Raw genomic sequence first — 27,738 nt, forward strand, 5'->3', positions numbered from 1 at the left:
AAACAGAACTTTAAAAAGGAAGGAGTGGTCTTTGGTAATTGGAGAACTGTATCTCTGCGTGTGTATCTTAAACAACCAATGGCTCACTCGTCTGTTTGAATTAGGGAGGTTGGGCTCAGTTACTACTCTGCTCTGGCTTTTCTTCATCACGGTGATTATTTCCTGGCTGAGCTCATTCTCTAGTGGGCCAACGTGTACTTTGTGCAGCTTACTCAACTCAAGAGAGATCAACTTCAGCAGATCTTTCCTTTTCCAACTGCACCATTAGGAGGTAGCGGTGACACTGCCACCAAATATTTACTAAGCAACCTACTATGTGAAAGACCCCACTTTAGGGGCTGAGCAAACATCTTATGCACTTATACTCTCCTTTTTAACACAAAAGGTAAGCATTACAAATGTTTAAATAAATCAAATGCAGGCTGGGGAAAAAAGTCTTAAATCTCACATATGGAGTTAATGGTGCCAAGTTGCTTGTTTTTATAAGCACAAGAGCTTTTAAAAGCTGAACACTCTGGCTACGCCCATTAGGTTACACGGTCCCCTCAGACTTTGTTGTATGACATCTGGCACTTTACTGCCTTCGAGGCTAACGAGAAATACCACGCGTGCCATTTGCTTTGTCTCAGTGCTTCTAAAAGGTTCCCTTTCCATTTGGTCTTTCTTTCTCTGTAAGTGGCAATAGTCTTCAAGGGTTTCAGGAATTGAAGGTCTGGTGTTAATAGATTTTCTTTCTACTTTCAAATGTCACTCATCCGTTACTCAGAAAGGAAGGGAATATACAGCTAAGATTTGTATGCTAGTTTTACTTGCAACGTTTTTAAAGAATAGTGTTGCCCAGGTGATTTTGAGTATATACATTATGGCTAAAGACAAGGACACCACCAACATCAGGACACTGACGGAGAGGGTCAGGTGCAGATTAACAACAGAGGCTCAGGGTGATGCTTTTCATGGCAAAGCTGGTATGTTACTTTAACAAAAACCCATATCAAGGATTAATGACTTACAGTGTGTGAAAAAAAAATGAAAATTTGCACATGTGTTTGAATTTTACACATCTGCTCACTGTGCAGGAGGCTTAGCACTAAAAGGTATTTTTTTATGTAGGGGCTTTACAAATGCTTGCTGCCATTACTGCCTATATTACCTTTGGCAGGTGGCTTGACCTTCTTAGTTGATAAATTTCATCAGTGGTTCACAAACACTAGTCTATAGATGAGATGCATCAGAATCACTCAGTAATCATTTTTAAAAATTGATTCCAGGGCTTGATTTCTGGATACTCTGATTTAGTATATTTGGGGTATATCCAGGGTGTTTTATGTTTGTTAAATTTGCAGGTAACTCTGATGATCAGCTCTGAGGTCAGCTGAGTTCTTTCTAGATGTAACCTTCTGTGACTGGAGATTCTGGGATGCAAAGCAGGCTGTGATCCCGGACAAGCTTACCTTTTCCATGTACTAAGTGTGGGCATCAAAGCACCAAATCCTATCCAAAAGAGACAATGACAGTCCTTCTCTAGTGGGTGGAAACAGACACTAATTTTTAGACTTGTAAATCTTGGTCTTTAACTAGAGCAAGTGTAAAAATTGCAGGGGAAACATTATCACCCTGCCCTATGATGCCCTTTATTTCAGGGACATTTGGAGCATTTGATTTTTGTTCTTTATTTTCCCAGCATGTGTTGGAAAAAGAGATATCAGGACACAATGACATACCCAAGACATGCAAACCAAACTGAACCCAGGTTTCCAACTCTTCCCCCATCTAGTTCTTATGACATAATTACATACAATTTCTCATGTTGTTATTTCAGATCATTCTAATATTTAAGGGAGAAGAGAATTTACTCACAAAATACCATTTCCACCATCTCTTACCCACCTCCTAAAAGGAAAAAAAGGAATCGATGCAAATAACATCCCAAAGAAACATCCCAACAATGCAAAAACTAGCACATTTCAAAAATAAGATTATGCACATTACTCCAACACTTTCTCTTTTCATTTAATGATAGGCCATTCATGCACATTGTTCTAGGTCAATATGTGCTCATAAGTCATCCTATGTAATAGCTTCATAATATTCTCTAGTAGAGACAGATACCATATTAAGATTTTTTCAATCATTTCCTTTTCGGTGGACTTTTAGTTTGCTTTCAGGGTTTTTGTTTTTTTAAATTTATCTTTATTGTTGAAAGCATTACAGATGTCCCCCTTGCTACTTCTTTTATTTTGGACTGGTATTTTCCAATGAATGGGGCTGCTCTGCACATGGGTGCCAAGTTCTTAACTCTTACTACATTCTGCTGGATTATTTTCCAAGGAACACACAGCAATTTCACGTTTCTGCCAGCACTGTACGAGAGTTCCTATTTCTTTCACACCCTCACCAGTAGTGAACATTTTCAGTCTTTTAAAGTTTTGCTGATCTGATAGCTGCAAAATGGCATTTTATCACTTTAATATACATTTGTGTGTGAAATGCATCTTTGCATGTCCTCTTCTGTGGATGACTCTCTAGGATAAAATTAATTATACTCTTCCTTACATCATATACAAAAAAATAATTCCATATTATTTTAGGCCTAAAGAAAAATACCGCAAAATAAGAGCAAAACCCCACATTTTTATAACTTTGAGTGGAAAAGATATTTGACATGTTAAACAAGATACATCTAAATGCCATGAAGGAGCAAAATTAAGAATTGAATTTATAACCCCGAAAATTGTTTAAGTTCTTTTGCCTTACAGAAAAAGCCAAAGGACAAATGATAAGTTTGAATAATTATAAAAGCAGTGTTTGTTAAAATACATTTCATTTTCAAAATATACTAGAATCTACAGACATTCTGTGTATACATTTTTTGGGACACCCTGTTTTAGGGCTATTAATCTTTTGTATCATATACAACACATGCTTTTCTTTTCTTTTCCAAGTACGTATACTTTTTGGAGGGACAACCTGTATATGGTTCTCTCAAAAATTGGTACAAAAAAGCCAAAAGGCAAAAGGTGGCAGAAGAAAAATAAGCAAAGGACACACGGCAGTGATACCTTCGCACTGTCACTGTGCCACACTGCCCACGGACATTCCTGTGTTTGGCAGGTAGACAGTGTGTGTTCAGCTCAGAGTCTGGACTAGAAGGCGCCTCCCCTCCCACGGGGCCTTCTCACGCTCACATCCTCTCTGCCTGCACAGCCTCTCGGCGCTGGCTCCGACTTCCTCGTGGTGTGCTGCCTTTGGTAAACCTCACAAACCTAATGATCACGTCTGAATTTCCCCTTCGACACTTCCCTCCAACCTCCCCTTTCAATTCTGCAGCCAACTCACAGCAGCCCGACTGCCTGCTGAAGCCAACAGCTAATACTCACAGGGCTCTGTACAAGCAGCAAAGGGCCCCCCTGAGCTCCAGTTCACTATTTCAGGTGAGCCCTACGATGGAAGGGCCACAGCCGGGTCGAGAGGTTAGAAACTGAGCTCAGGAAAGGCACCTGTGTTATTCTTACATGCATCAGAATTTAAAGCACTTGTACATCACACGTACAGATGAGATAATCTATGAGATACATAAAAATAATAGCAAGCAATTGGGCCAGAATTTCTTTTAAAACTACACAATTAAAAATCATCAGTGAGCAGTGGGAATATCATGTACCTATTACTCCTTTCTCCCTAGATGGAGAGAGCACATTTCCCACCAGCTCTCATCTACTATAACAACCATTCCCAGTAAATGCATCATTCAAAGCCCTGCCTTAAATAACATTCCCAGAAAGCCCTCCTTGTCTTAGACGCATCCCCGACTCTCAGCTGTCAGTTTCCTCTGACTTGGTAGCCCACTGTACAATTTTTTTTTTTTTTTTAAATATCTTTATTGATTTCACAGAGAGGAAAGGAGAGGGAGAGAGGGAGAGAGAGAGAGAGAGAGAGAGAGAGAAACATCAATGATGAGAGAGTCATTGTTTGAGCCCACAACCTGGGCATGTGCCCTGACCGGGAATCGAACCCCCATCACCTGGATCCCAGGTCGACGCTCAACCACTGAGCCACGCCTGGCCGGGCTGTACAACTTCTTTATATCTTTCATCACAGTTGTAATTAACATCTGCCACCTCGACTTGAGTATAAACTCAGTGAAAGCCAGCATCACACCTATTCTGTGTAGAATGCTTAGCACAGTACTAGGTACACAGCTGATGACCACTAAACATTTGTTGAATGAATAAATGAGAATCACAGTATCTTGTTAATTTATATCATACCTATTGTAAGAATCTATAATTATTATAGTTTGTTCATTTGTGCATTACTGATCTCCCTCATGAAAATATGGACTTCACAAGAATAGGGGCTTTATCCCTTACCCTTTGTATTTCTAACATCTGAAACAATGTGGGGCATATAGGTGCTCAATGCAAATTTGATAGATAAATGTGGGTCGCAGAATATGCTATTGTTGGCTGGCTGAATGGAACCTTAAAACAGTCATTACCTCCATTCTCAAACCTCCATGATTGAATATTGTGAGCACTCCCAATTGCTCTCTATTTATTTCAATAACCATGTGCTATTTGATGTACCAACATATTACCTATATTATAAACATATAAAGATGAAAATCAGGAAGTGATCAAATAAATGCTAGATATATAATGTTTTTAGGGACACCCTACTTTTGGAGATCCATTTTTCTGGATGACAGTGAGTCACCCAGAATTAAACCGCAATCAGAGACATAGCTGCCAAACTAATCCTTTTCAATGGTTTTTAACCAAAAGCCTGTTTTGAGACAAAATTCCCTTTAATCAAGGTTCTAGAGCACATGAGAGGAAGGCAAAGAATCATGATTTGCAAATAATTGAAAAGTGGTTTTATTCAAAAGTTTTTTTTCTTTTAGTTTTAAGGTTGAAGTTACTGGTTAGGGAGAGAATCAAGTGTCCATAGATCATGGGTGATGTCTACCCCAAAAGTGAGAAGTTCAAAGTACTAAAAATTCAGGTAAAAGTTAAGGATGAGGGGTTTTGACTTGGCAGTGGAGTGGTGGAAAATTTATGCAGACAAGTTTTCCTCTCAATCCATGACCCACAGAGGCAGGATGAAATAGCCCTTAATCTTCTTTGGCAACTTAAAAGACATTCAACCTGGACTATGTTCTGATTGTCACTATTATGGCAGTTTACAAAGAAATTGATGGTGTGGGAAACTGCTTGCAAATATTTTTCCTGAATTTCTTTTCAAAATATAATGGGCTAGCTCAGGCTGGGAAAAATATATGTCAGAGGGGAATATATGTAAAAGCATAATGGATTCTCCCTCCAGTTATTTCAAATGCTTTTTCCTGACCCATTGCATTAACTTTTAAATGAAAATCTAAATACAGATTTAATCATACTGTGGTATTAGGACCACTAAGGGGTTTCTATTTGAAAACCCGTCTCCTTAAATACACGTATCAGCATGATGCCAGTTGTTTCTGGTATTATTCTAAGCTGAAAAGCCCTAAACCCTGCTCCAGTGTTTTACAGAGTCCCCAAGATCTGCATGACATGCTGCAAGGCAGCAGCTTTGGCCATTTAATGCTTCGTTGGAATACCCCAAATCTCATTTTTATTCAGAAATAAAAAATGAGCATGCTGTTTTACTTTTTAGTCATTAGTTTGGCCCTGAGTGTTACATTTATTAAATTTACTGACTTGTGATTCTTATTTGCAAAGCTTCTAGAGCAGTGTTGGCATAAGGCGCCACAGAAAATCCTTACTACAGGGTTGATTTTTTTTTTTTTTTTTTGGCAGGGTGGGGTGGGACTGGGGACTGACAGGTTTCAAATTACTTTTTCTCGGCATATAAAAGTTGTTTATGCTTCATGTAGAGGTAAATACAGAAAAAGTATAAGGAGGAGGAAAAATATTATCTATCATGCTATCAGTTGGTCATAATAATTACTTAATTTGGAGCATTTCTTCCCCTAATATAGTGAACTATATCATATGTAAGAAATTACAGTTAAACTTAAGCTGTTAGTTAATACAGCTCTGTATCCTGTTTTCTCCCAATTTCACCCTGTACCTCGAGCATTAAAAATTATTTGCAGACATTTACAATGGACATAAAGGTTCCATAGTATGCATTCTAATTAACCTTTCTCTTATTATTGGACATATAGGTATTTACTGAAATTTTGATAGTACAGTAAATAAATAAATTGGTGATAAATACCTGCCCATACACTCTAAACCTTTGCTCACCATTTCAGATAATTCCCTTAGGAAAGCTTCTTAGAAATACAACTATTGAAAATATTAATGCTGTGAATAGCTTACATTTACTGAGTTTTAAGTGTTAAGTTCTGTCCTAAGCACTTTACATATGTGAGCTAATTCAATATTAGTTCAATATTACAGATGAGGAAACTGGGGCACAGAGAGCTGAAGTACTCTTTTCAAGGCCATCGATAGCATCAGCAGCCTGTTAAAAATGCAGTGTCTCAGGCCCTTCCTGAGCCCTCCAAGCTGGAAGCTGACTGAATCGTTCACAAGATCCCCTGGAGATTCGTTTGCACATTAAAGTTTGAGGAGCTAACAATCCAATTCTGTAACCTTGAGAGATCTTTGCTACTTTAATGGAAAATCTGCACATAAAACTGCTAGTATTTCCAGGAAATGAAAAAAAGTCCTTAATTAAAGCTTATATTAGGCTGTATGAACCATTTGAAATTGATGTTATATTAGATTTTTTAAAAAGTCAAACACTGGCAACTTATTGTGATTCAACTTCAGTAGGTAGAGGGGTGACAATAATAAAACTTATGGGTATCTGCAGTCTGTAGATTGGACCTGAAGAATAAGATGGGGTCCCTTCCTCCAAAGAATACACAGGTTAGTCAGGAGGAATAAATCCCCAATAAAGAATAATCAGACGATTCATTATGAAGCACTAAGTGCTGCCCACAAGCATTCTGAGGGCTCAGGAGGAAGTTAGGTGATGTTCTGGAAGATAACTGCCATGAAAACAATGATTTGTTTCTATTGATGGCAAGAAAAGATGGGCTTGCAAGCCTCAGCAGAATTATTAAAAACGGGTGGCGCTGTGAGCTGCTCGGAGTCTGATTAAACAAACAGATTAAGAATATAAGGTGTTCCACAAAGTGTGGCAGATGTGAATTACTACTTGAACTGCGAAAGCAAGGTGACAGTGTGTCGTTGATGGTGACAGCAGGTAAAGAAAGTTACAGGTCTTCCCACTTAGGGTGCACTATTCTCATGGCCCCCACTTGGCTTTTTTTTTTTTTTTTTTTAAGTTAATGAATATTTTCAGGTTGGGTAAAATGAACTGGCTTCCCATTGTGCTACAAAATAAACAGAAGAATCTTAGGAGTAATGAATCCTTAAACATACACTATGTTTACCACAGCTGTGCTTAATAACTTGTAAATAAATTATACAGTATGTGTAAGAGTACAAAACCTTTGTTAAATATTTGCCCTGAAATTTTTCACTCTTTTCAGCATTTGCGATTTGCTGTTACAGAGTGAGATTGGGTCAGCATGATGATTTTGCATCTTCCCACATGCTGGTTTGGAATGCCGCATTCTGGGGGAGGTGGTGGAACTGACAATAATCCCACTTTACCATTTCATCTTTTTCTTACTAAGATCTCTTTCTGAGAAGGAACTAACCTGCCGACAGTTGGGCTCATGGTGAGCTGCTATTCATCTGGTAGTTAAATGCTCTCTATATAAATTGCATTAAAGAAAAAAACCGCAAATGCTTTTTCACATGCAAAAAGGAGGGCACTGGTGGCAAGTCTTTTGGCTTGTCATACGTCGTTTTCTTGAGAAACTATGCATTAGTGTCACAACTGGAGAATGACTCTCCAACCTTGGGACCTTCCTGTTGCTATTTTCCAGCTGGTTCTCATCTGCCCTCACTTCTTCCACAGCTCCTTCAGTCAAGGCTTTCTGAGACTGAGCCTTTCTCACAGGGACCAGTGATTCACATAACTTCTACCTGGATATTTACAGATTTTCTACAGTTTGCTGCCATGGGAAGGACACTGAGCTCCAATCACGAAAGCCTGTAAGTCTGAGGACACTTTCAACCACATAGCGCCCGATTTGATCAATCCTATCTGTACGAATTTTTATCATTAGCTTATTTGAAAGGAAAATGTCTATACTGTCCAGAGCTATTCTGTTTCTGTGGCACCTGGAATGTATATGGAGATCTGAGTAGGGGGACCGAGTATAGAAATTGCAAACAAACGTATATTCTTACTGCCTCAAGACATCTAATGAGTTAGAAAAAGATGAGCCAAATAGAAGAACATGGACAGCCAAGTTCTGAGAGAGCAAATGGAAGGCCTTTGGTTTGTAAAAATTAGTCAAAGATTAGAGAAGATGATAAACTCAACGTGAACTGATGGCAAAGGAGCGACTGACAATATCAGATGAGTTCATATGTATTCCTTAGGGGATAAACAATGACAAAAGGCAAGGTCACTTCTCTATATTTGGTAAAAGGCAATGTTCAATAAACATGTTGACCAGCTGGAGTGCATTCTGCTCTAGACAAGAAACTGGGGCTTAGGTTTAGACTTAGGCTCAGAAATCTCCCCAACACAGAATGCTGTTCAAAGAAATTTTAGGGGTCTGTGTAAGTAACATATCTGGAACCAAATGTGGGTAATCACGTGAGTGGGACCCGAAACACACTGAGCAGGGGGAAAATGACATGGGAGTGGGGAGTATCACACTTAGGCGCATACCGGTGACAGCTCTAGGGGTCCCCACATTCTTCCTGCAGCCGTAAGGGGTGAAAGGTTCTATTTCTCACCACTTGCCATTGATGAAATCTAGTCCAGCAAAACTGCCTGCAAATGTTGTCACTTTGATTCCTAATTTATCAGTTTCCTTACTTGCCCACTTTCTTCCCTTCTTACCTCTCTTCTTCCCTCCTTTCCATCCATCTAACTTTTACTAAATATGTCAAACACTCCTGGGGGACTGTGAGCGTGCAGATAAAAATAAAATACAGCACCTTTCTCTCAACTTGCTACAACTGAAAAGGAGAGAGAGGATATGCACAAACCACCACACCCAGCGGTACGTGGCGATTGCTATGAACAATGGACAGAACGCTGTAGGGCCTCAGAGGAGGGAGCCATCCCAGCCCATTGTGGCATCAGGGAGGAGTGGACAGATGTGGAGGAGAGAGGGCTTCCCCGGAAATGTGCCACCTAGACAAAGGCACAGAGCAAGAGATGGAGGTCATTTTGAATCGATTCACAGAGTAAAGAGAAAATACACAGAGGGCTATCTGCAGGGGAGCAGCTAGAACAAAGGGTGAGTAACTGCTCCCCTCAGCCTCCATGTCACCTGGGTACTTGTCCTCCACAGTGGTTCTCAAATGTTAGCTTCCATCTCGAAAAGGGCTCCTCCTTAAAGCCCAGATAGCAGAGCCAAGCCCCAGGGTTCCTGATGGGGGGAGGGAGGGTGTGACCTGAGAATGTGCATTTCTAACAAGTTCCCAGAGGACACTGATGCTGCTGGTCTGAGAACCACTGTCCAGGGACACGACTAGGCTCTCACCACCTGCTGGTTCCCACACCTGCCAATTTCTACCCTCAGATATTCACATGGCTCCTAGTCTCTATTTATTTCTCTTATCTCTTCTGACATTCTTTATCGGCTTTCTATGCTTTATCTATCTTCATAACCCTTATCAGAACTTAACACTAGGCTTTATTAATTTCCTGTTGTCCCATTAAAATACAAATCTTATGAAAGACTGTTTTATTCACTGGTGCCTAAAGCAGTGCTACATTCCTATCACCTAATCCCTGTCCCATCCTAGGCCGTCAGATGGTGTTGGGCACATGGCAGGCACTCAATAGTGTAGACTGAATGAATGAGATATCGTCTTGGAAAGAAAAGTCAGGATAAGGGACCTGTATAGTTTGAAACAGGATGGAAGCCAAGATAACTCAGGTCAGATGCTGCACTGCCCCCGTCTTATCAGTAAAGATGCATTTTTTTGCTCTTATTAGTAACACACTTGGAGTTGGAAGGGAAGGTTAGGCAGACTGAGGGCTTGAAGTAATTGGAGAGTTTTTAGAAGTGCTATTGTGGACAGCAAACTACCATAACAAACTAGGCTTCTAGAAAAAAAGGAGAAAAGAAACCCTCGTTTTAGGCAGAGGAAAGAAGGCAGACTATATTTACTTCTCTAGGAAACACCAAAGTGGTTTTCCTACCAGATATTATATTAAGATGATTTTGTACTCCCCCCTTGCAATCATTCCCCTTTGCTTCCACACAGAGATACGAAAACTTAGAGAGCACTGGACTCCCCCATGTGTGTCCCCCTTTTCTGCTCTGCAGGGCAAGGGCTGAGAATCTTTTTCAGCAGCAAGTTTTTAACTACTCAGAACAGCTCACTACACAGGCTTGTCCCAAATGTCCCTAACCTTCCCCATGTGTACCAATTTTGATGCCAAATACATTGCCCTCATATCATCACACACAATATATACATTCCACGGAAACATGATTGCGAAGCTACAGTCGGATCCCAACCATATCTTACTACAAGTCTTATGTCCTCATTACATTCACACAAAAAATCACAAAAGGAACCAAGTAAACATTTAGGCAACTCAGGCATCAATCTGTTAAGAGGACCATCTGAAAGGCGGATGGGAGAGATGAAAACATGGTCCATGAGGTCACATGTACAGACAAGGTTACAGACTCTGTAAGTGCCAGAGGGACCAGGATGCTGATGCGGTGATGAAGCGTGTGACCACATGGGAGCTTCATCTTTAGCAGTCGGTAACCTCAGACTAAAATGCTATAAAAGTGCAAAGAAAACAAAGGTGGAAAGGAACAGGAAGAGCGTGTGCTGACTTAGTATACTTGCACTGTCATTTGTGGATGTTTTCCAACTGTTTAGATCATTGGATTAAAACACAAGGCCTCAGGAGCCAGAGACTCTACCTCTCTCTACTTTGAAGATTCCTAGCCCTGCTTGGGAATAAGGAATGACGGCCAAGACGTCACCCCTGGTACTCCTGGAACTTGGCTGGGGGGCTGGGATGGATGGAATGATGGAGGAGGAACCGGTACCTCCACTTCCCAGGTAACTGACAGGAGGAGGGAGAGGGGCGGCCCATTTATTTGGCTAAGAGACACAGACATTTTCATAGATCTTTTACTTAATTAATTCCCCAGGAGGACAGAAGGTGATGGAAAGGGAATCAATTTTGTAACAGGATGTGTCTACGTGAGAGCCTTTCTAACTAACATTAGACGTAATAATTTACTGAGCGTAATACCTTATATTATACTCCAGTTTATGAAGAACTCTGTCACTTCAGTCAATGCTAGAGAAATACAAGTTAGTGGCAGCCTTTCCCTTATCTTCTTTCCTCCCCTGCTGTCATTTCTGTGCTTTCATATCATTTGAGCTCTAACACAGATCATCAGAGCTAAGGGTGTATTCTTTCCACTTTCAGTGCCAGCTTGGCTTCTCTATCAGTCAGGGTCTCAGCAGACACAGGATTCTGCTCAGATGATGCAGCTAAAGAGACTTTAATAAAAGAGCTCTCTACAGAGATGTGGGCAAAGTGAGGAAACAGGCAAGGGATGCTGAGGCACCCAGAGATTAGGGATTCCTGGGCCTAAGGGGACAGAAGGAGGAAACTATCTCCTAGGAGGCAGGGAGAGCCGACCCTTGGCAGCTTGTCCAGCAGGAGCCCTTACTGCGGAGGCTGGCAGCTACCATCTGAGCTGTCACTGCAGCCAGGAGGGAGGGATGGGGGAAAGGACTCCGGCCTTTCTCTCCTCCTGCTGCTCATTCAACTGCCAGGGATGGAAGCCACAGAGACAACTCTGGCAGGCACAGAAAAGCAGAGAATGGATGGTGGGGATTTCTGACATCCATCTTGCTTGACTTGCTTTTGGGCTTCCTAAGGGCTTAAAGATATTTCCTCACACTTTTGCAGAACTCTACTAGGCTGAATGTTGAGGACCCATTGTGGCATGTTCCAGGCAACATGTAACATGAGGAAACATGGAATGATCCTCAAAAAGTTCATGGAGCTGGGTTCATGGTTCCAATACAGACTCATCTCTGCCATCAGCTGGACCCTCACTAGTGTCTGGTGATCCCTCTGAAGCCTCCAAGCCATTTTCTTCAGGAACATTTTAAAACGAAATCACCTCTCTTTTATCAGGCCCCCTATTCACTATCTCTTCATGGGACCGGGACCTCTCTTCCTACTCTACAGAGAAAAGAGGGGCCAACTAGCTTTCTGCCTCTCTAGAGACCTAACTTTATCACTTCACCCCTCTCTCCTCTTTATCTACAGTCTCTCCCTCTCTTCTTTTTCCTACCACTTCCCAAGTATAGACAAGACATGGCCATATTTAAAAGAGTAAAAGCCAAATAACAAAACCCGTCTTCAACTCAATATTGACTCTCCACCTGAATCAACACCCTCCCTTCATTAATTTATTGAACTTATGGTCCACACTCCCTGCTAATTTCCTTATAGCCCAGTCATTCCTCAACTTACCATGTTCTGGTTTTTACTCATCACACCAACAAAGCACCTTTGATAATACAAAATTGATTTAATGGCCAAACCAACAGATACTACTTTACAGTACTTGACACCTTCCTTCTTGGATCTCTTATTTTCCAGGGTTTCTGACAATTCATGGGTGTTTTTCTCTCTCCCTAGGCCTTTATGCTGGTTTCCTCTCTGGCTTTTTCTCTGTTCTTTCAGGTTGAGGCTCTCTACTCTTTTCATGTAATGAGTGCTCCCTAGGTGCTCTATCCTACGTCCAAGGTTTTGAGAAATTCTGTTTACACATCAGTACTGGAATCTATTTCTAGCCTAGATCTCTCTCTTGAGTTCAGACCCATCTATTCATTTTATAGGCACCTCAAACTATACATATTCAAAAAAGTACCTAACTTCTCTGCAAAGAGCTCAGTCCCATTACTCAATGCTAAGAATCACTTTACACAATTTCTCCTTTCCTCTCCTCTTTGATTACCTAATTGTAAAAATTCTACCTCCTAAATATTTCTTTAATTGGTTTCCTCATTTCTCTTCAATTGTTACTGCTACAAGGTAGGCTCTAATGCATACTACCATAGTCACCATGACACCCCAGTCTTCTTGCCTTAAATCTTCTGCCCTCAAATCTTTCCTTTTCAATGATGGCAAAGGGAACTTTCTTCTTTAAAAAAATCCCAAAAACCAACAACATACTTATTTTAAGTCCCTGTTTAAAATTCATCATTAGCACTCTGTCACCCTTGGGAGAAGTCAGAACCTCCTGGGATATATGCATGAAGCCTTACCTCACCTCTAGTTACTCCCATCAAGAGAAAACCCCTTTGTTTTAGCCATACTTAATTGCTCCAGTCTTCTAGACTTCACCAGGCTCTCTCACCTGTGTTTCTTTGTACATGCAATATATTGCCTGTGTCTGGAAAGACTTAATCTAAATTCTACTTGTTTTTTTTATTACTGAGATCAGGGCCACGTCCTTTGAGTATGAATCGTTTAAAAGAAAAATGCAAAATAGCTTGGCTATTAAAGAATCCATCTCAAAAACCTGTTTGTCTTTTAAGACTCATCTCACATGCAAAAAGCCTTCTTTGGTCTTCTCTCCACCCTTCCAACTGGATTAAGTGACCCTCTCCTGCACTCACCCAGCACCAAGAGTTTTCCCTGTGGGCACAGTGATCCAAGAGTTGGAATTGTTTGTTTATTTGCCCGAGTTGCTCATTACGACTGTGCACATGGACTGCTCTTTTATCTCAGTAGTCCCAGACTTGCAGAGGGCCAGATACCCTACAAATATTTATAGAAATGAAATTAAATCTTCCCTCATTAAACACTTCTCAGTCTTGCCAAATCACTTTACTTCAACCCCAACAACTCTAGGGAATAGGAGAGAGTTAGATGACTTTTGGATTTACCAAACACACTTTGGTCAACCGGAAAGAACGCTGTGCACTCGAGTGACCTGGGTTTTAGTCCTAACTCCATCACCAGCTCTGCAAATTCCTTTACCTTTTCGGAGTTCTTCCTCTACTAAATAAAGGGGTTGGGCTGTGATTTTTCTTTATGTCCCCTCCAGTTCTGACACTATGACTTAAAGGGACCATTTGCAGAATAAAAGTGTGCACTTTAGCTTGAAGTGAAAAAATCTAAAAGCCTATTTGGATGGATCATTTCTTCGGGAGAACCATCTGGAGGGGAGGAGAGGCTGGTAATCATTAAATAATCAGAATGGCCACAGAGAGAGAGAGAGAGAGAGAGAGAGAGAAAATGCTAGTGATTTCTCAATATGTTTTCCCAGATCTGGCCCCTTGGACTAAAGACCATTATTTCATTGCCTCCCTTGCAGCTAAGGCCATCTACCCGATTCTGGCCAGTAGGAAGTGATGTTTGAACCTCTGGATTGTGCTCTGAAAGAAGAGTGACCATGCCTTCCTTCTTGAGCCACCTTTGGGAGTTGAGTGCTGAGTATGGCAGAGCTAAGGGCAGAGGGAGCCTGGTTCTCCAGCACTACCCTCTATACCTGCTCTGTATTTTTACATGAGAGAGAAATAAATTTGTTGTTTAAGCCATTGAGTTTTACGTTTCTTTGTTATAGCAAAAAGACAAAGAAAAACAAAAGAAATACTGCTGCAGTACTCATAATGACATAGTAAAACATTTTTTAAATTTTAGTGTGTCTTTTCAAAGTGCAGAGAGAAAAAGAACAAAGATGGTAATTTCATTGAAGAGAACCAGTTACTAGAAGTTTGCGTCAATAAAATAATTAATTTTTTAAAGGAAATTTACTATATTTTCTAGAAAGAGATCCTAAAGCTTTGTATTCTGTATTCTACTTTATCATAAAGAAGCTAACGCCCAGAGGCAGGTTGGGAAGGCATTTATTGGGCAAAGCAAATTCTAATTCTCTAAACCAGTTGTCTACTGATTGATCATAATGAAGACTCTAAAACAAGTCCCCAAAAGGGTTTTATTCTCTGTTCAGTAATTCCATTTATAGAGACACAAAAACATGTAATGCTTTTGTAGCTTGTACAATATGAGCTGTGAAGTTATGAAACATTAACATCCTTCATTGCTTTTCAAGGGTGGAAATCATTATGTTAATGGTATTACCCAGAAAGTATCCTGGCGCCATAAAATAAAGACTCCATTATCAGATTGGGCTCCAAGGAGAAAGTGGCCCAGAAGCATTTGAAACCCTCCTCCTTCCGCTAGCTCAGTGGCAGAGGGATGCTGATCTCTAGGGAGCACAGTCTGTGGCGACTTCAGGTCAGAGGAGGAGAGAGCTGCAGCATGTCTGATGGGCAAAGCAGGAGGTCCCAACACAGAACATACCACAGGGAAGGAAGCTTTTGTATAATCAGCCAATAAATAATAAGTAATTAGGGGTTGCACTTTGAGTTAGTGCATAAAGAAAACTAAAAATATTCTACCATTAATAAGGGCCAAGAGCTAAAAGGAACTTCTAGAAGGTATTGGAGAATAATCCCATTAACTATAAATGAACTTGTAGGGGAAAGTTTCAGTAGCAACCCGAGAACCCCCCATACATCCTTCATGATCCCTAATGCCCCAAATCTGTATCTCACACATTTCAACCTATTTTCATAATCGAGATGGCTTGTTCTCACTTGAGGTCCTTATTATGAATGGGGCCGGCCTACTTTGTTTGTTAAAGATGAGCACTGCTGAAGCTAGTTCTCTGACCTGACTTCCCAGGGCTTTTGGGACTGAGGAAGAGGGAAACAGAGGCAGAAGAATTAGAGTCTGATTATAGAGGTCTTGAAAGCCAGGCAGAGGATTCTGGATTTAATGAAGTAGGCAATAGGGAACCAAGTAGATATAACACAACAAAGATTTTGTCTTAATAAGATCATCAGTATGATAAATGACTAGACAAAGGTAGATCAGTTAAGAAAAAATTACCTTAATCTAGGCTGAGATAAAGAAGTCCTGAACATGGCTGGTGGCTATTACAAGGGAGAGGAGAGAACAGGTCACTTTTTATAAGAATGGAAGGAAGCAGAGATAAACTTGTTCTTTAGCAATGAAATAAGGGAGTAGCTGAACACTTGAAATAAAGCTCATCAAAATAACAAAGGCAATAAAGAATAAAAAGCTTGAACCCACAAAATGAAGGGTCCTGCCCATATGAAGACCCTTCTCAGACTGAAAGGAGACACTGCCAATTACTATACCAGGACAGCAGGTGCAAACTGGAACAGTCTTGGGAAAATGACAATTTATGGCCATCCTACCTGAAAAGAGCTTTAACTATCGACACAGAAGATAATTCCCAGATTCATACAACCAGCCCTAGGTTTCTAAAAGTTCAGAGCATTAAAAGTCGCCATTGTAGGATAAAAAAATGGAAGCTGCTACTGAGAGAGGGTCTAGCCGGAGAGGTGGGATGGAAACACGTGATGTCCCTGAGGTTGACCCTGATCTATTGTCACTGTATTTCTCACAGTCCTTTTCTCTTCAACATGTCACATCCCAGCTTGGGGCCTCTTTGCCTACAGGATTTTGAGAACCAAACACTTAAAAAAATTTATTTCCTTCAAGTCTAATTTCTGAATATTTATATTCATTTCCATGAGTGACAAGGTAACTTGGACACTATAAGCTATAGCATGGACACTGACTAATCAGAACGCACCAGCTGGCTAGTGGCTGTAACCAGCCTGCACACACCTATGGTCATGGGAAAAAACCTGACTCATTGGAGCTGCTCCCCTGAGAAGGGGAAAAAACTCCTCAGAGACATGAAAGGGGTCTTCATGAATGCAGAACTGGTGTGGAAGGAGGGGACAGGAAGCCTCTCAGGCAGATCCATTACCAATAGTTTCAAGACCCCAGAAGCAGTTCTGGTGGCAGGAAGGCAGTTCTCTCTTCACCTCTATCTGAGAGAAAGCAGGGCTGGGTGACAATAGATGAGGCCCTGGAAGGATTTCTACCCCTCCCTCTTGGTTCATGGAGCTCTCTTATCAATCTCATGGTAGTCTGTCATCCTTACAGCATTTACACATTGTATATTAATGTTAGGTGTGGGGCTATTTCCTGTAAGCTCTCGGAGGACATTGGCTCTGCTGGTCAACATTCGTGGCACAGAGTAGGCATTCGAATAATATTTGTTCAATGAATGAAGGCACACATCCACAGCCACTTTCTGTGCTACTCTGTGTGTGTATGATAATCTAAAGTTCCTTCATTTTCCATTTTTCCATCCCTGTGGTCTCTTCCTGCTTTTCTAGTAATGATTACCATCAGTGACTTGTCATCACCCTAGAGAAGGTGACCAAGATTAAGCTTCCAATTTTATCTACATAATCTACTCCTTTATTATCTTAAAAGGATCAATTTCACAAATAAAATTATTCAGTTTTTTGTTTTTTTTTAAAGCAATTGTTTTCTATACTTGAGTGGGTGGTAGAGTGAGAAGTACTAGTTTGTGGAGTCAGGTGGAGCTGGGTCAGGTAACGCTGAACTTGGGTTACCCTGTCTGCACCTCATTTCGCTTATCTGTACAATGGGAATACCAAACACTGAGTAAGCGCCCAGCTGGGCGTGGCTCAGCGGTTGAGCATCGACCTAAGATCCAGGAGATCTTAGTTCAACTCCCAGTCAGTGCACATGCCTGGGTTGCAGACTCAATCCCCAGTTGGGGGGGGGGGCATACAGGAGGCAGCCGATCAATGACTCTCTCATCATTGATGTTTCTATCTCTCTCTCCCTTCCTCTCTGAAATCAATAAAGATATATTTAAAAAGAAAACACAACTGCATAAGGTTGAGAAAATATTTTTATGAATGTTTATATTAAGTATTAATAAGGATTAGCTTTTTTACCACCCTATTAAGTCTTAGAAAATGCCAAGAGCCATGCACTACCCTTCCTCACAAGACCTTGGTGAAGAAGGTTCTAATATTATCTCCATTGTCCTAGAGGCTCAGAGAGGTTAAGGAACTTGCCCAAGGTAACAGTGCTACCAAGTGTGGGAAAGCAGAAATTGAAAACTAAGCAGTTGAACTTCAGGACCTATACACATTGTCACATTGACTCACATGAAAAAAGTACAGAGTAAGTAGTTCTCAAAAAACCCTAGCCACTGTAAGTCCACAGCATTGGCAGAATTTATTGCTTTGTTGTCTTAGATCTGTCTTTTATACCACCACTAAAAAAAAAAAAATATCTACCCTAATTTCGCCTGATTTGGAAGATCTTCAGGTTTTTGCTCTTAGCATCCCAGTGTAATAAATAACCAGGTCTGCTTCCAGGAACATGAGGAAGTGAGGGAAAAGGAGAGAACAGTGATGTCTGCCTGTGTCCACTCACTAACTGACGTCTTTTTATCTGGAAAATGACTTGCATGGCAGCCCTCAAAGTCCTCTGACAGTAGGGTATCGATACATATTACTTGAAGTCAAGTTATTTTCCACATTTAGTTTAACTCTTTTTCTAAGTATTTTACACTTGATCTTAGCCAAAAGGCCGAGCAATTTTTCTCTGTATTTTAAATCTCCCTTATAAATGTGTGATTTCATACAGCTATCCAAAAAGACATTAGCTCTTATCAGATTTTCCTTGTACTTTCTCTGCAACTTTTTTCCCCCTGAGACCCTTAAATTTGCCATTTACTACTAACCATCTATCATACAGTTGACACTATACAATTGTTACTAGTTTACGTAGAAAGAGGACTGACTGGTCTGCCCTCAGTGTTCTATGTTTTATTCATGTGCAGAGGCCTGCAAATGATAATCCCATATTGTTAGAGTCAACCAAGACCTGCAAAAATATTTTTATAAGAATGCAAGAAGAAGGGCTGCTCCATAATTATTAGCAACAAAACCAGAACAAATTATATAAGGAATAAAAATGAAGTGGTTTAGAATTACAACTTTGGATGGGCAACACAAATAATGCTAAATATTATCCCACTATGTCAGCCCCTCAGGTTCTCCCTTCCCTGGAGAGCTAGGCTTCCAGAGAGCAGTTCCTGAGTAAACAAAGCCAAAATCTCCCAACCCTACGTAGCGTTTGTCTTTGGTGATGAGACAATAACAGGTAAGTAATGCAGTTAAGTAAAATCCCCACCCTTTAGATGGGAAATGTGCTCTGTAACCTTTTTTGTCTAAAGGAAGTTCTAGGCTTCTACTGTGAGGGACAGGTAAGGCTGCCTTCTTCACTTTCTCATTTTTGCAGTTTTCATCCAGCTTTCAGACGCCCGGTAATTTATACATTTGGGGTTAACTTATTATGTAGCAGCCAAAGAGAAAATAGCAATTATTACTTTCATTGCAGAATAGAAAAGGTAGTGCAGCTTCCTCCAGAGAGTTCCAGTTGCTGCACATTCTAGAAGGGCACCAGCATTGGCCTCAGTTCCTCGGAGAGTGCGCACACCTGCGCAGCTGAAGCAGGCCTGGTACCTTGTCATGAGGAGTGCCACACACTGAAAGAGTTATGGAGAGGGCCATAGAGAGGGCCACAGCTGAGCAGAGGAGTGAGGTCCTCTGTCACACGGCACATCTAACCCTGTGATGTATGTTTATCACATGGCCTGAGTCAGCTAGGACAGTGAGAGTAAATTCCTCCCCAGCCTCAGCCTGTACCATCAACCATTAAACATGGGCCTCTTTCCCCAGGTCTCCAAGGGTGGTGACAAATGACAGGATGTAGAGCCTGGACTCTGTGTGTCTAGGAGGCCAAAAAGCAGCCCTCAGATGTTCACTCCTTTCTGTTTCTCGTGGGAACAGTGGGGTGGAAAAATTGGGGACTGCATGACCATTGATAGTCCCCATCTTAACCAACACCCCCACCCCCAGCCTGCATCCCCTAAAACTGAGGACATGTTCTGAAAATGTCCCCTGTAAGCACTGTGCTCACAGGGACTCTAAAGGCAGAGCCTGGATTCTTCAGGAGCAGGTAAACACAGTTCTAATTCCAGGGTCACACTTAGAAATTCTCTTTACACTATTCCTAGAAAGAGCAACCCCGCTTTAGGACACTGGGCACTCCCCGGTCATAACCCAGGTCTACATGAAAGCTTCCCTCAGCTGGTAATTATCGAGCAATAGTAGACCATTTAAAAAAGATTTAAGACACCGGTTTCCCTCCTCTGCAGAAAAGACTTAAACTAGAGGAGTTATTTAAGGTTTTTCCAGCTCTAAAATGCAGCAATGCCATAATTTCCAGATTCAAAGCATGACCCCCTGCAAATTCGAGCAAAGCACACACTGTATACATATCTTCCAGGGCGAGCCTTTGGGATAACAGGACGTGCACAGCCACACACCACCCCACGTGCCCCGTGCCGCCTCATGAAAGGCATCTGGACACAAAGCACACTAACCTACTGGGGAAAATGAATTGTTTTCCCTTCTGTATTTCTCCCTTCAGAAAAACACCCATATTTTACAGTTGGCTACTTTTATTCTGCTTATTTCGAGTTGATTCATTTGCATCACTCAGATTTGAAAATCCTTCTAAAAACCACACTGTGGGCTAACAAGCATTAAAAATAAAAATCACAGTCAGTTCTTAAATTAATCACCGGTGACTTTCAACCCACTGCTCCTGCACACAATGCTACAGAGGAACTTTAGTTTTCAGGTCAGAATTCACGTGGTACAGCAGCATCCCTCCTGCCCAGCATCCACCAAGGCAAATACTGCAAATACTGCCCGTAGCCACTGCAAAGACAGGGTCCCATTCAACGCGGGGCCGCAGGGGAGGGTGGCCACTACCGAAAGCATGGAAAGCTAGATTTGCACCCATCACATTCTCCCAGTGAGCTCAACCACCGAGCCGGGAGCTCCCGGGCATGTTATTTTAGGTGACCAGGAAGGGGTTCAGATTCCCACAGAGAGACCACCATACCCAAGCCAGCCCCCTCATCCAACTAAAAGCCCTGCAGGGCATAAAAGTTGCTGCACTCACCCAGCATAGCGGTTGTTGTAAAGGTGGCTGTGCCCTGGTTGCAGAATTTTCAAAAAGAGCAAGCAGAGAGGCAGAGAGGCAGCTGTCTGGCTCCTGGGCTTCCCGAGGAACTTCATAGCGTTGCAGTGAGGGAGCTGAAGTTAGTTCCAGCAGTCACCCGAGGCTGGAGGTGGCTCACAGCACCCCCTCCACACTCCACCCGCTCAGGGTCTCAGAGGGTGTGGGGGGGAGGGTTGGGAGTGAGCAAAATGTGACACTTCTTTCCAGCCACAGAATAAAAAAAAAAAAAGTTTAAGCAGCCGAGGAAGGGAAAGACTTGGTCTTGGGACAAGCAGCAGCAGCTTACACAGCCCAGCCCAGCCCCTGAGTCCGATCCTTAACCAGGCTCCCCTGGAGGGGGCTGGGCCTCCCCTGTGCTGACTCACGACAGGGGCTTGCTGGGTGCTGCTCCCTTTGGGTAACTCCTCTCTGGTTTTTGTTTGTTGCTTTTAAATTTCAGGCTCCTAACATTTTTTGGCCAACCTTTCTCTTTCTATTACCTTCTACAGCAGACGGCCCTAACCTAATTGCAAATGATTTGTTTGAGGATGAGCTAAACATGTAGGCATAGACCATTCCAGGCTTAAGGTTTATGATCTACCACGACGAATCTCCACACGAATTCCACATCCTGAAAGGCACAGTGAAGAGCCTTGATGAGTATGGACTCTGGGGTGAGCTAGGGGCACCCGGGTATGAACAGCCAGCCTTGATCCCCATGGTTGTCTGTACCAAGAAGCGGCAGCTGCTCCCCCGGGCTTCAGGAAGCTCTTGTAGTCCTTCCACAGCATCAGGACCCAGACCTGCGGCTAGTTCTGAGGTTCTCTTGGGGAATAGGTAGGCCTCCAAGTGCTTTATCACCTTCTCTGCACATTTGGAATCACTTAGGGAGCCAGACCATTTAAATCAGAATTCCTGGGGGGTGGGATCAGTCATTTAAAAAGCTCCTCAGGTGTTCCAATGTTCAGCCACCATGCTGGTCTTGAGTGGGCTTCTCAAACTTTAACATGCATGCAAATCACCTGGGGAGCTTGTTAAAATGCAGCTTCTGATGCAGTAGGTTGGGGCTGGGGCCTGAGATTCTGCATTTCTAACTTGCTTTTGGATGCTCCTCATGCTGCTTGTCCTTCAGCCAGACTTGAAATTAGAATAGCAAGGTTTTACTTTAGAATGAGGTCTAATTTTCCTTCTCTCTCTCTCAAAACTACAGGTGGAGGGAATCCTGGAGCAAACCACTTCCTTCTTGGTTTTCTAATGGTGGTAATGAAGAAGGCTTTTTGCATCCACGTGCTTGTACCCAAGTATACAGAGCACGTGTTTGGGGGCATGTGCTTTGCTCTAATAAATAAGAGCAGTGTTATCTAGGGTGCCTCCTGTTATCTTCCATGTCAAATCCTGGTCATATTATGAAAGAGAGTGTGAGCCAAATCTATCATGCTCACTCATGTACTTTTCAAATTTCTTGAAGAGTCCTGGCCAAGAACTCCTGTGCCCTCCAGTATTATAGCCAGAGCGCCTGTTTAGAAGAGAAACACCAAATCTCCCCCCATGTTCTCCACCTGGGGAGTTGAACTAAACTCATAGGAGGTTGGTCCTTAACAGAGCTGAAAAGATTTTCACTTGAAACGAATCTTTAAAGCTGTCTTCATCTACCCCTGGATTAGTTTAGTGGGTCTCTTCCTTGAGCCCCCCTCCCTAACACCTGCTATGCCCTTTACTGTAGGGAACTCAGTTCAAGGGTTTGTCTGGTTTCCTCTCAAGGCTGCCTTCTCCTTGAATGCAGAACTGTACCCCTTTCACGTTTCTATGCACTTCCTTCTATCCCCTAGAGGGAGCACCATGTTCAGTGAAGGACGGTTGACAATGTTGAGTGAATGATGAACCTGGGAAGGGATTCATTCAACAAGCATGTACTTTGTGGCTTCTGTATCCAGAGAGAGGAAAAAACATCAGGGTGGCAGAGAGCTCTGCGGCTGCCTTTGAGGAGTGGAAGATCTCAGGTCTCCTGGTTTTGTTTCTTGTTGGTTTATGATGTTGTTTTCTTCTTCCTGACTTCACGGCCCAGTGCTTTGGTCTCTGTAAACTGTGAGGCTGCTCTGCAAGGCTCACAGTGATGGTTCCTGAGGCCTTTCTGATGAGGCCAAGAAAGCCTATGTAAAAGCCAGTGAACTGTTGAAATAAGAGGTTACTGTGTAAATAAAACACTTCATCTCTTTGCATTTCATTATGTCAGAACAATGTATAAATCTGTCATATTATATCACAACATTAAACTAGGAATGTTCAGTTTCTGACTGGGGATTAAGCTCATCCTCAAATCATTCTGAAAGACTGGATCCAGTGAGCATGTTCAGCAAAGCTCTCCAGACCCCAGGACCAAGATAATAATTCCCTGGACCATCAAATCTGTGAGAGACCCTGGTGACATCTTGTAACAGTCCTAAAAATTCACATCAAAGGGAGGTTCTCAAACAATAGAAGCCATTCCTAGCAATCTTTCTCTGCTTTTCTAAGGACCAGGTTATCTGATCAAACTTCTCTTGGAGTAGATAAGCTCCCATAAAATGAGTGATAAATTGAGTCCATTTAGCAAGTGGGAGGAGAAGAGAACAGTTTTACAGATGAATTCAATGATAAAAGTCCCATTTTTAAGGCACTGAGAGGGAGTGAATTATTAATCCAGTTAGAGATTTGCAGATGGAGAGATGAGAATTTCTATTTATTGGCTATGCTTTTGTCATATTTTAGGGAAAGAGTGAATTTTATTAAAAGAAATATTACCCTGCAGAGGAAAAAAGGAAATGACAATTGGGAAAGGAAAATGTCATCCTTGATTTGGGTCCATTTTGTTGTTGATTAGATAGTTTTTAATGTCCCTTCTAGATCTGAAATTCTATGGTGTGGTGGGGGAAGATTTTACATTTCTTAAGTATATGAGTGAGGGCCATGTGGATTTATTTGGGTCAAGATATCTGGAGGAGAAGATAAACGGGTATGGTTGGTCTTTGCCATACTGGCAACCCTCCCATTGCAGTTGGTTTTGTGTTCATTCCTCATTGCCTTACTAACAGAGACCTATTGCCTGTCAGGCCTCTTTTATGGCTTTCTGCCATTGTTCCAACCTGTGAGGAAATAGCAAATATAAAGGTAGGCTCTTGCCTCACATGTCTTGGTTACTTTGTGAGGAATGTCCTAAAGCTTCTTTTAGCTACACATTGAAAAAGATTCCCTATGATTCCCCTCTTCAGCACCATCAGCTACCCCTGCTTGCCCCTACGTCTTTAATCTTTTCCTTGTCAACTATCCATATCTCTCCCATCCTTAAACTCAAACTAATGTTTTTTTCTTTCTTTTTTTTCAGGCTTCTCAAAAGCATACTCTTGAACTCTGACAATTCACTTTCCATCACTACCATCCTGATGAAACTTTCTCTTGAAGATCATGGGTGATCTCTAAGTGGAAAACCCTTTGTTCTCACCCCACTCTACAGTTGCCTAGTTTCTAAGGCTGTTTGCCATCCGTTCTTTGGGATTGGGAACATTGCCTGCTCCTGTTTCTCCTGTTCCTCTCTTTCCTAGGGTTCTCTCTCTCTCTCTCTCTCACTTGAAAAGTAGATGCTTTGTGGGGCCCTTTGTTTGGCCTTCTCCTGTTCTTGATGCACCGTGGATGGAATGGGCTGGAACAGTTTCATGGAAGAGATTGACTTGAGCTTGGTCTGGAAAGGATGGAAGGATTTGGCTAGATAGAGATAGGAAGGCTGGATAGAGATGGCCATCATTGTCAAGGAAGCATTGTAAACAAACACAGAGAATGTGGTCACTGACTCAGTGCAGGTGGAGGGGCTGGGCAGATAAACACAAGGTTACACTGGCGATTCAATGAATTATGTGCAAATAAGTCACTGATGCTGTGATAGACAATTCAGGGGAGTGGGTCACATATGTAGGGTGTCCTGAGGAGGTGAACACTTAAACCAAATATGAGAAGGAGCCAGCTGCACTAAGAAAATGGTGGTGGTGGTGGTGTGGGTAGAGTGAGAAATGGGGATAAGACCATTGCAAGCACTGGGAGCAGCATATGCAAAGAAGTCCTATTCAGAATTTACTGTCCTTCCTATCCTCTATTCAGCCAAATCCTTTCATCCCTTTAGGACCCAGCTCAAGTCAGTTTCTTCCATGGAAATGTTCTAATCTATTCAGTCCACAGTGATCACCTTCTTGGAACAGACTGCATTCACTCATGTATACCCTTATGTTGTAGTTTGTGTTGACACTTAATTCAGTATTACCATTTTTTTGTAGACTCCTTGAAAACAGTCACTCTATTGTGTTTATCTTTGTGTTTCACCATGCCTGGGGGACAGTTGTGTCCACAGTTGACATCCCCTGACAAAGCTATTGGATTCCCTTTCAGCCAAGTGCTCATAGGACCACTTAGCTGTTCAGGGAGCCCTTGTCCAGAACCCAGACTACACTCTTGGCCAGGTCTCTTATAAAAAGAGCCTTGCTTGCTCAGATGAAAGAGCAATTGGAAGAGCAAATGTTATTGATGGACAAGCCTATTGTTATATTTTTTAGGTCCTTATAATTATGTTACAAAGACTTTTCATAGAATTTATAGAGAAAAACCAAAGTATGTTGATGTAGAAAAGTGGGAATCAGGAGTTGTACCGCTGATTCCAAGCAGCAGCAGAGACTTCCCCATCCCCTCTCTTTCTGATTTTTCTTCTCTCTCTCTCTCTCTCTCTCTCTCATCCTCTCCCCTGCTTTCCCTTCCTTCCTGATACTTGCCCCCAAGGCTCTAATGAAGAGATAAGGTAGGAAAAATATAGTAGATAAAAATACTCTAAAGATTACTATTTCAAATGACAGAGAAAGGATGTTTTTGCTATATACCGTGTGTGACATGAAGCATTTTAATGAAAATTAAGAGAAATATGAGATATATGGAACATGAGACAGAGAGTAACAATGTTTGATTAGAACAAAGTCAAAAGAAATATTAAAGCAAGTGATTGAAGGAATACTCTCCTATCCATTTCCCTAAGGCAGTGGGAAATGATGGGGGGAAAAAAGACAAAAACAAATAAGAACAGAAACAATGTAGTGACAGAAAAGATGGAGATGTAAATAAAACTTTACAAAAGACTAAGTAGAAGGGAAATTTCAGATATAGCAAAGATCAAAAGGATAGGTGATGGAACCTGTCTTAAGAGAAAAACTGGCCCCTTCCGGTGTCTCCGTGGTTCGAGCATTGGCCTGTGAACAGAAGGATTGCAGGTTGGATCCCCAGTCAAGGGAATGTACCTCAGTTGCAGGTTTGAGCCACACCCTGATTGGGGCTCATTTGGTAGGCAACCAGTTGATGTGTTTTTCCTTGCATCGATGTTTCTCTCTCTCTCCCTCCCCTCCCTTTCCCCTCCCTCTAAAAATCAATGGAAAAATATCCTCAGGAGAGGATTAACAAACAAGTAAACAAACAACAACAATAACAAATGACAGAAAATGCAGAACTGTTGTGAGGAATGAAGGAAGTCCAACGGGTAGTAATGTTTTATCTTCAGACATTAGACACTCTTAGAGGTTCAGGGTGAGGAATGTTCCCCTATTGTTGAAGGACAGAGGAAGAGTAAATAAAAACTAAAGGAGCTCTGGTCTGATTGAGTTCTAGTGATAAATAGGTGTACTCGGAATATTCCTAAAATTCCAAGACAATAGGGAACTTAAAGAATACTTTCAATGCTACAATTAAAGAGTACTCTTGCAGAAACCAACTCAGAAACATTTTAAGAATCCAAGTTCATAGAATTAAGGTAAACATTTGGTGAATAAGACTAGTTGAATGATTTTGATACAATTAAAAAAACAGCATTTTTTTTTTTCCAATTTATCAATGTTAAGTATAATATAAAAGCACATTTTAAAAATTCTCTTTGGGCATGCTTTCTGTAAACTTATACAGCTGTACTGGTTGGTTATGAAAAATGTGAATCTGTGTACAAATAAATTGAATTATGATTTTGACAAACACTTTATTTCAGTAGGAATCGTGTTTTATAGTATGTAAGCTTGAAAATAATTTCCAAGTACTTTAGGGAACTTAACACTAAAAAGACAAATGCCAAATTGAAGAATGGGCAGAGGATCTGAATAGGCATTTCTCTAAGGAAGATATCCAAACGTCCAATAAGTACATAAAAAATGCTCAACATCATCAGTCATTAGAGAATTGCAAATGAAAACCACAATGAGATACCAGCTTACTCACACTAGGACGACTATAATCAAAGGCAGACAGTAATGAGCGTTGGCAAGAATGTACAGACCCTCAGGCATTGGTGGTCCAAATGTAAAATAATGCAGCTGCTGTGGAAAAGTTTTGTAGTGCTTCAAAAATTAAATACAGAGTTACCATATGATCCAGAAATTCCACTCCTGGGTTCCACTCATATTTTTATACCCAAACTTGTACACAAATGTTAATAGCAACATCATTCATAATAGCTAAGAAGTAGAAACAACCCAAAAGTCCATCAACTGATGAGTGGATAAACAAAATGTGGTATATGCATATAATAGAATATTATTGTACATAAAAGGAAAGAAGGACTGGTATTTGCTGCAGCATGGATGAGCCTTTAAAACATTATGCTAAGTAAAATGAGCCAGACACAAA

General features: G+C 41.4%; 1 protein-coding gene across 1 annotated transcript in view; it reads right to left on the reverse strand.

The window, feature by feature from the left end:
* The window catches only part of CPA6 (carboxypeptidase A6), a 202,264-nt gene extending 180,452 nt beyond the window's left edge, over nt 1-21,812 (reverse strand). The window contains exon 1 of the mRNA XM_081116484.1: nt 21,025-21,812. Coding sequence (XP_080972610.1) covers nt 21,025-21,140 — 116 coding nt within the window. The 5' untranslated portion in view covers nt 21,141-21,812. The remainder of the gene's footprint in view (nt 1-21,024) is intronic.
* Between the last annotated feature and the right edge of the window lie 5,926 nt (nt 21,813-27,738).

The sequence above is a fragment of the Miniopterus schreibersii genome (assembly GCF_964146895.1).
Source record: "Miniopterus schreibersii genome assembly, chromosome: 17".
Taxonomy (NCBI): Eukaryota; Metazoa; Chordata; class Mammalia; order Chiroptera; family Miniopteridae; genus Miniopterus; species Miniopterus schreibersii.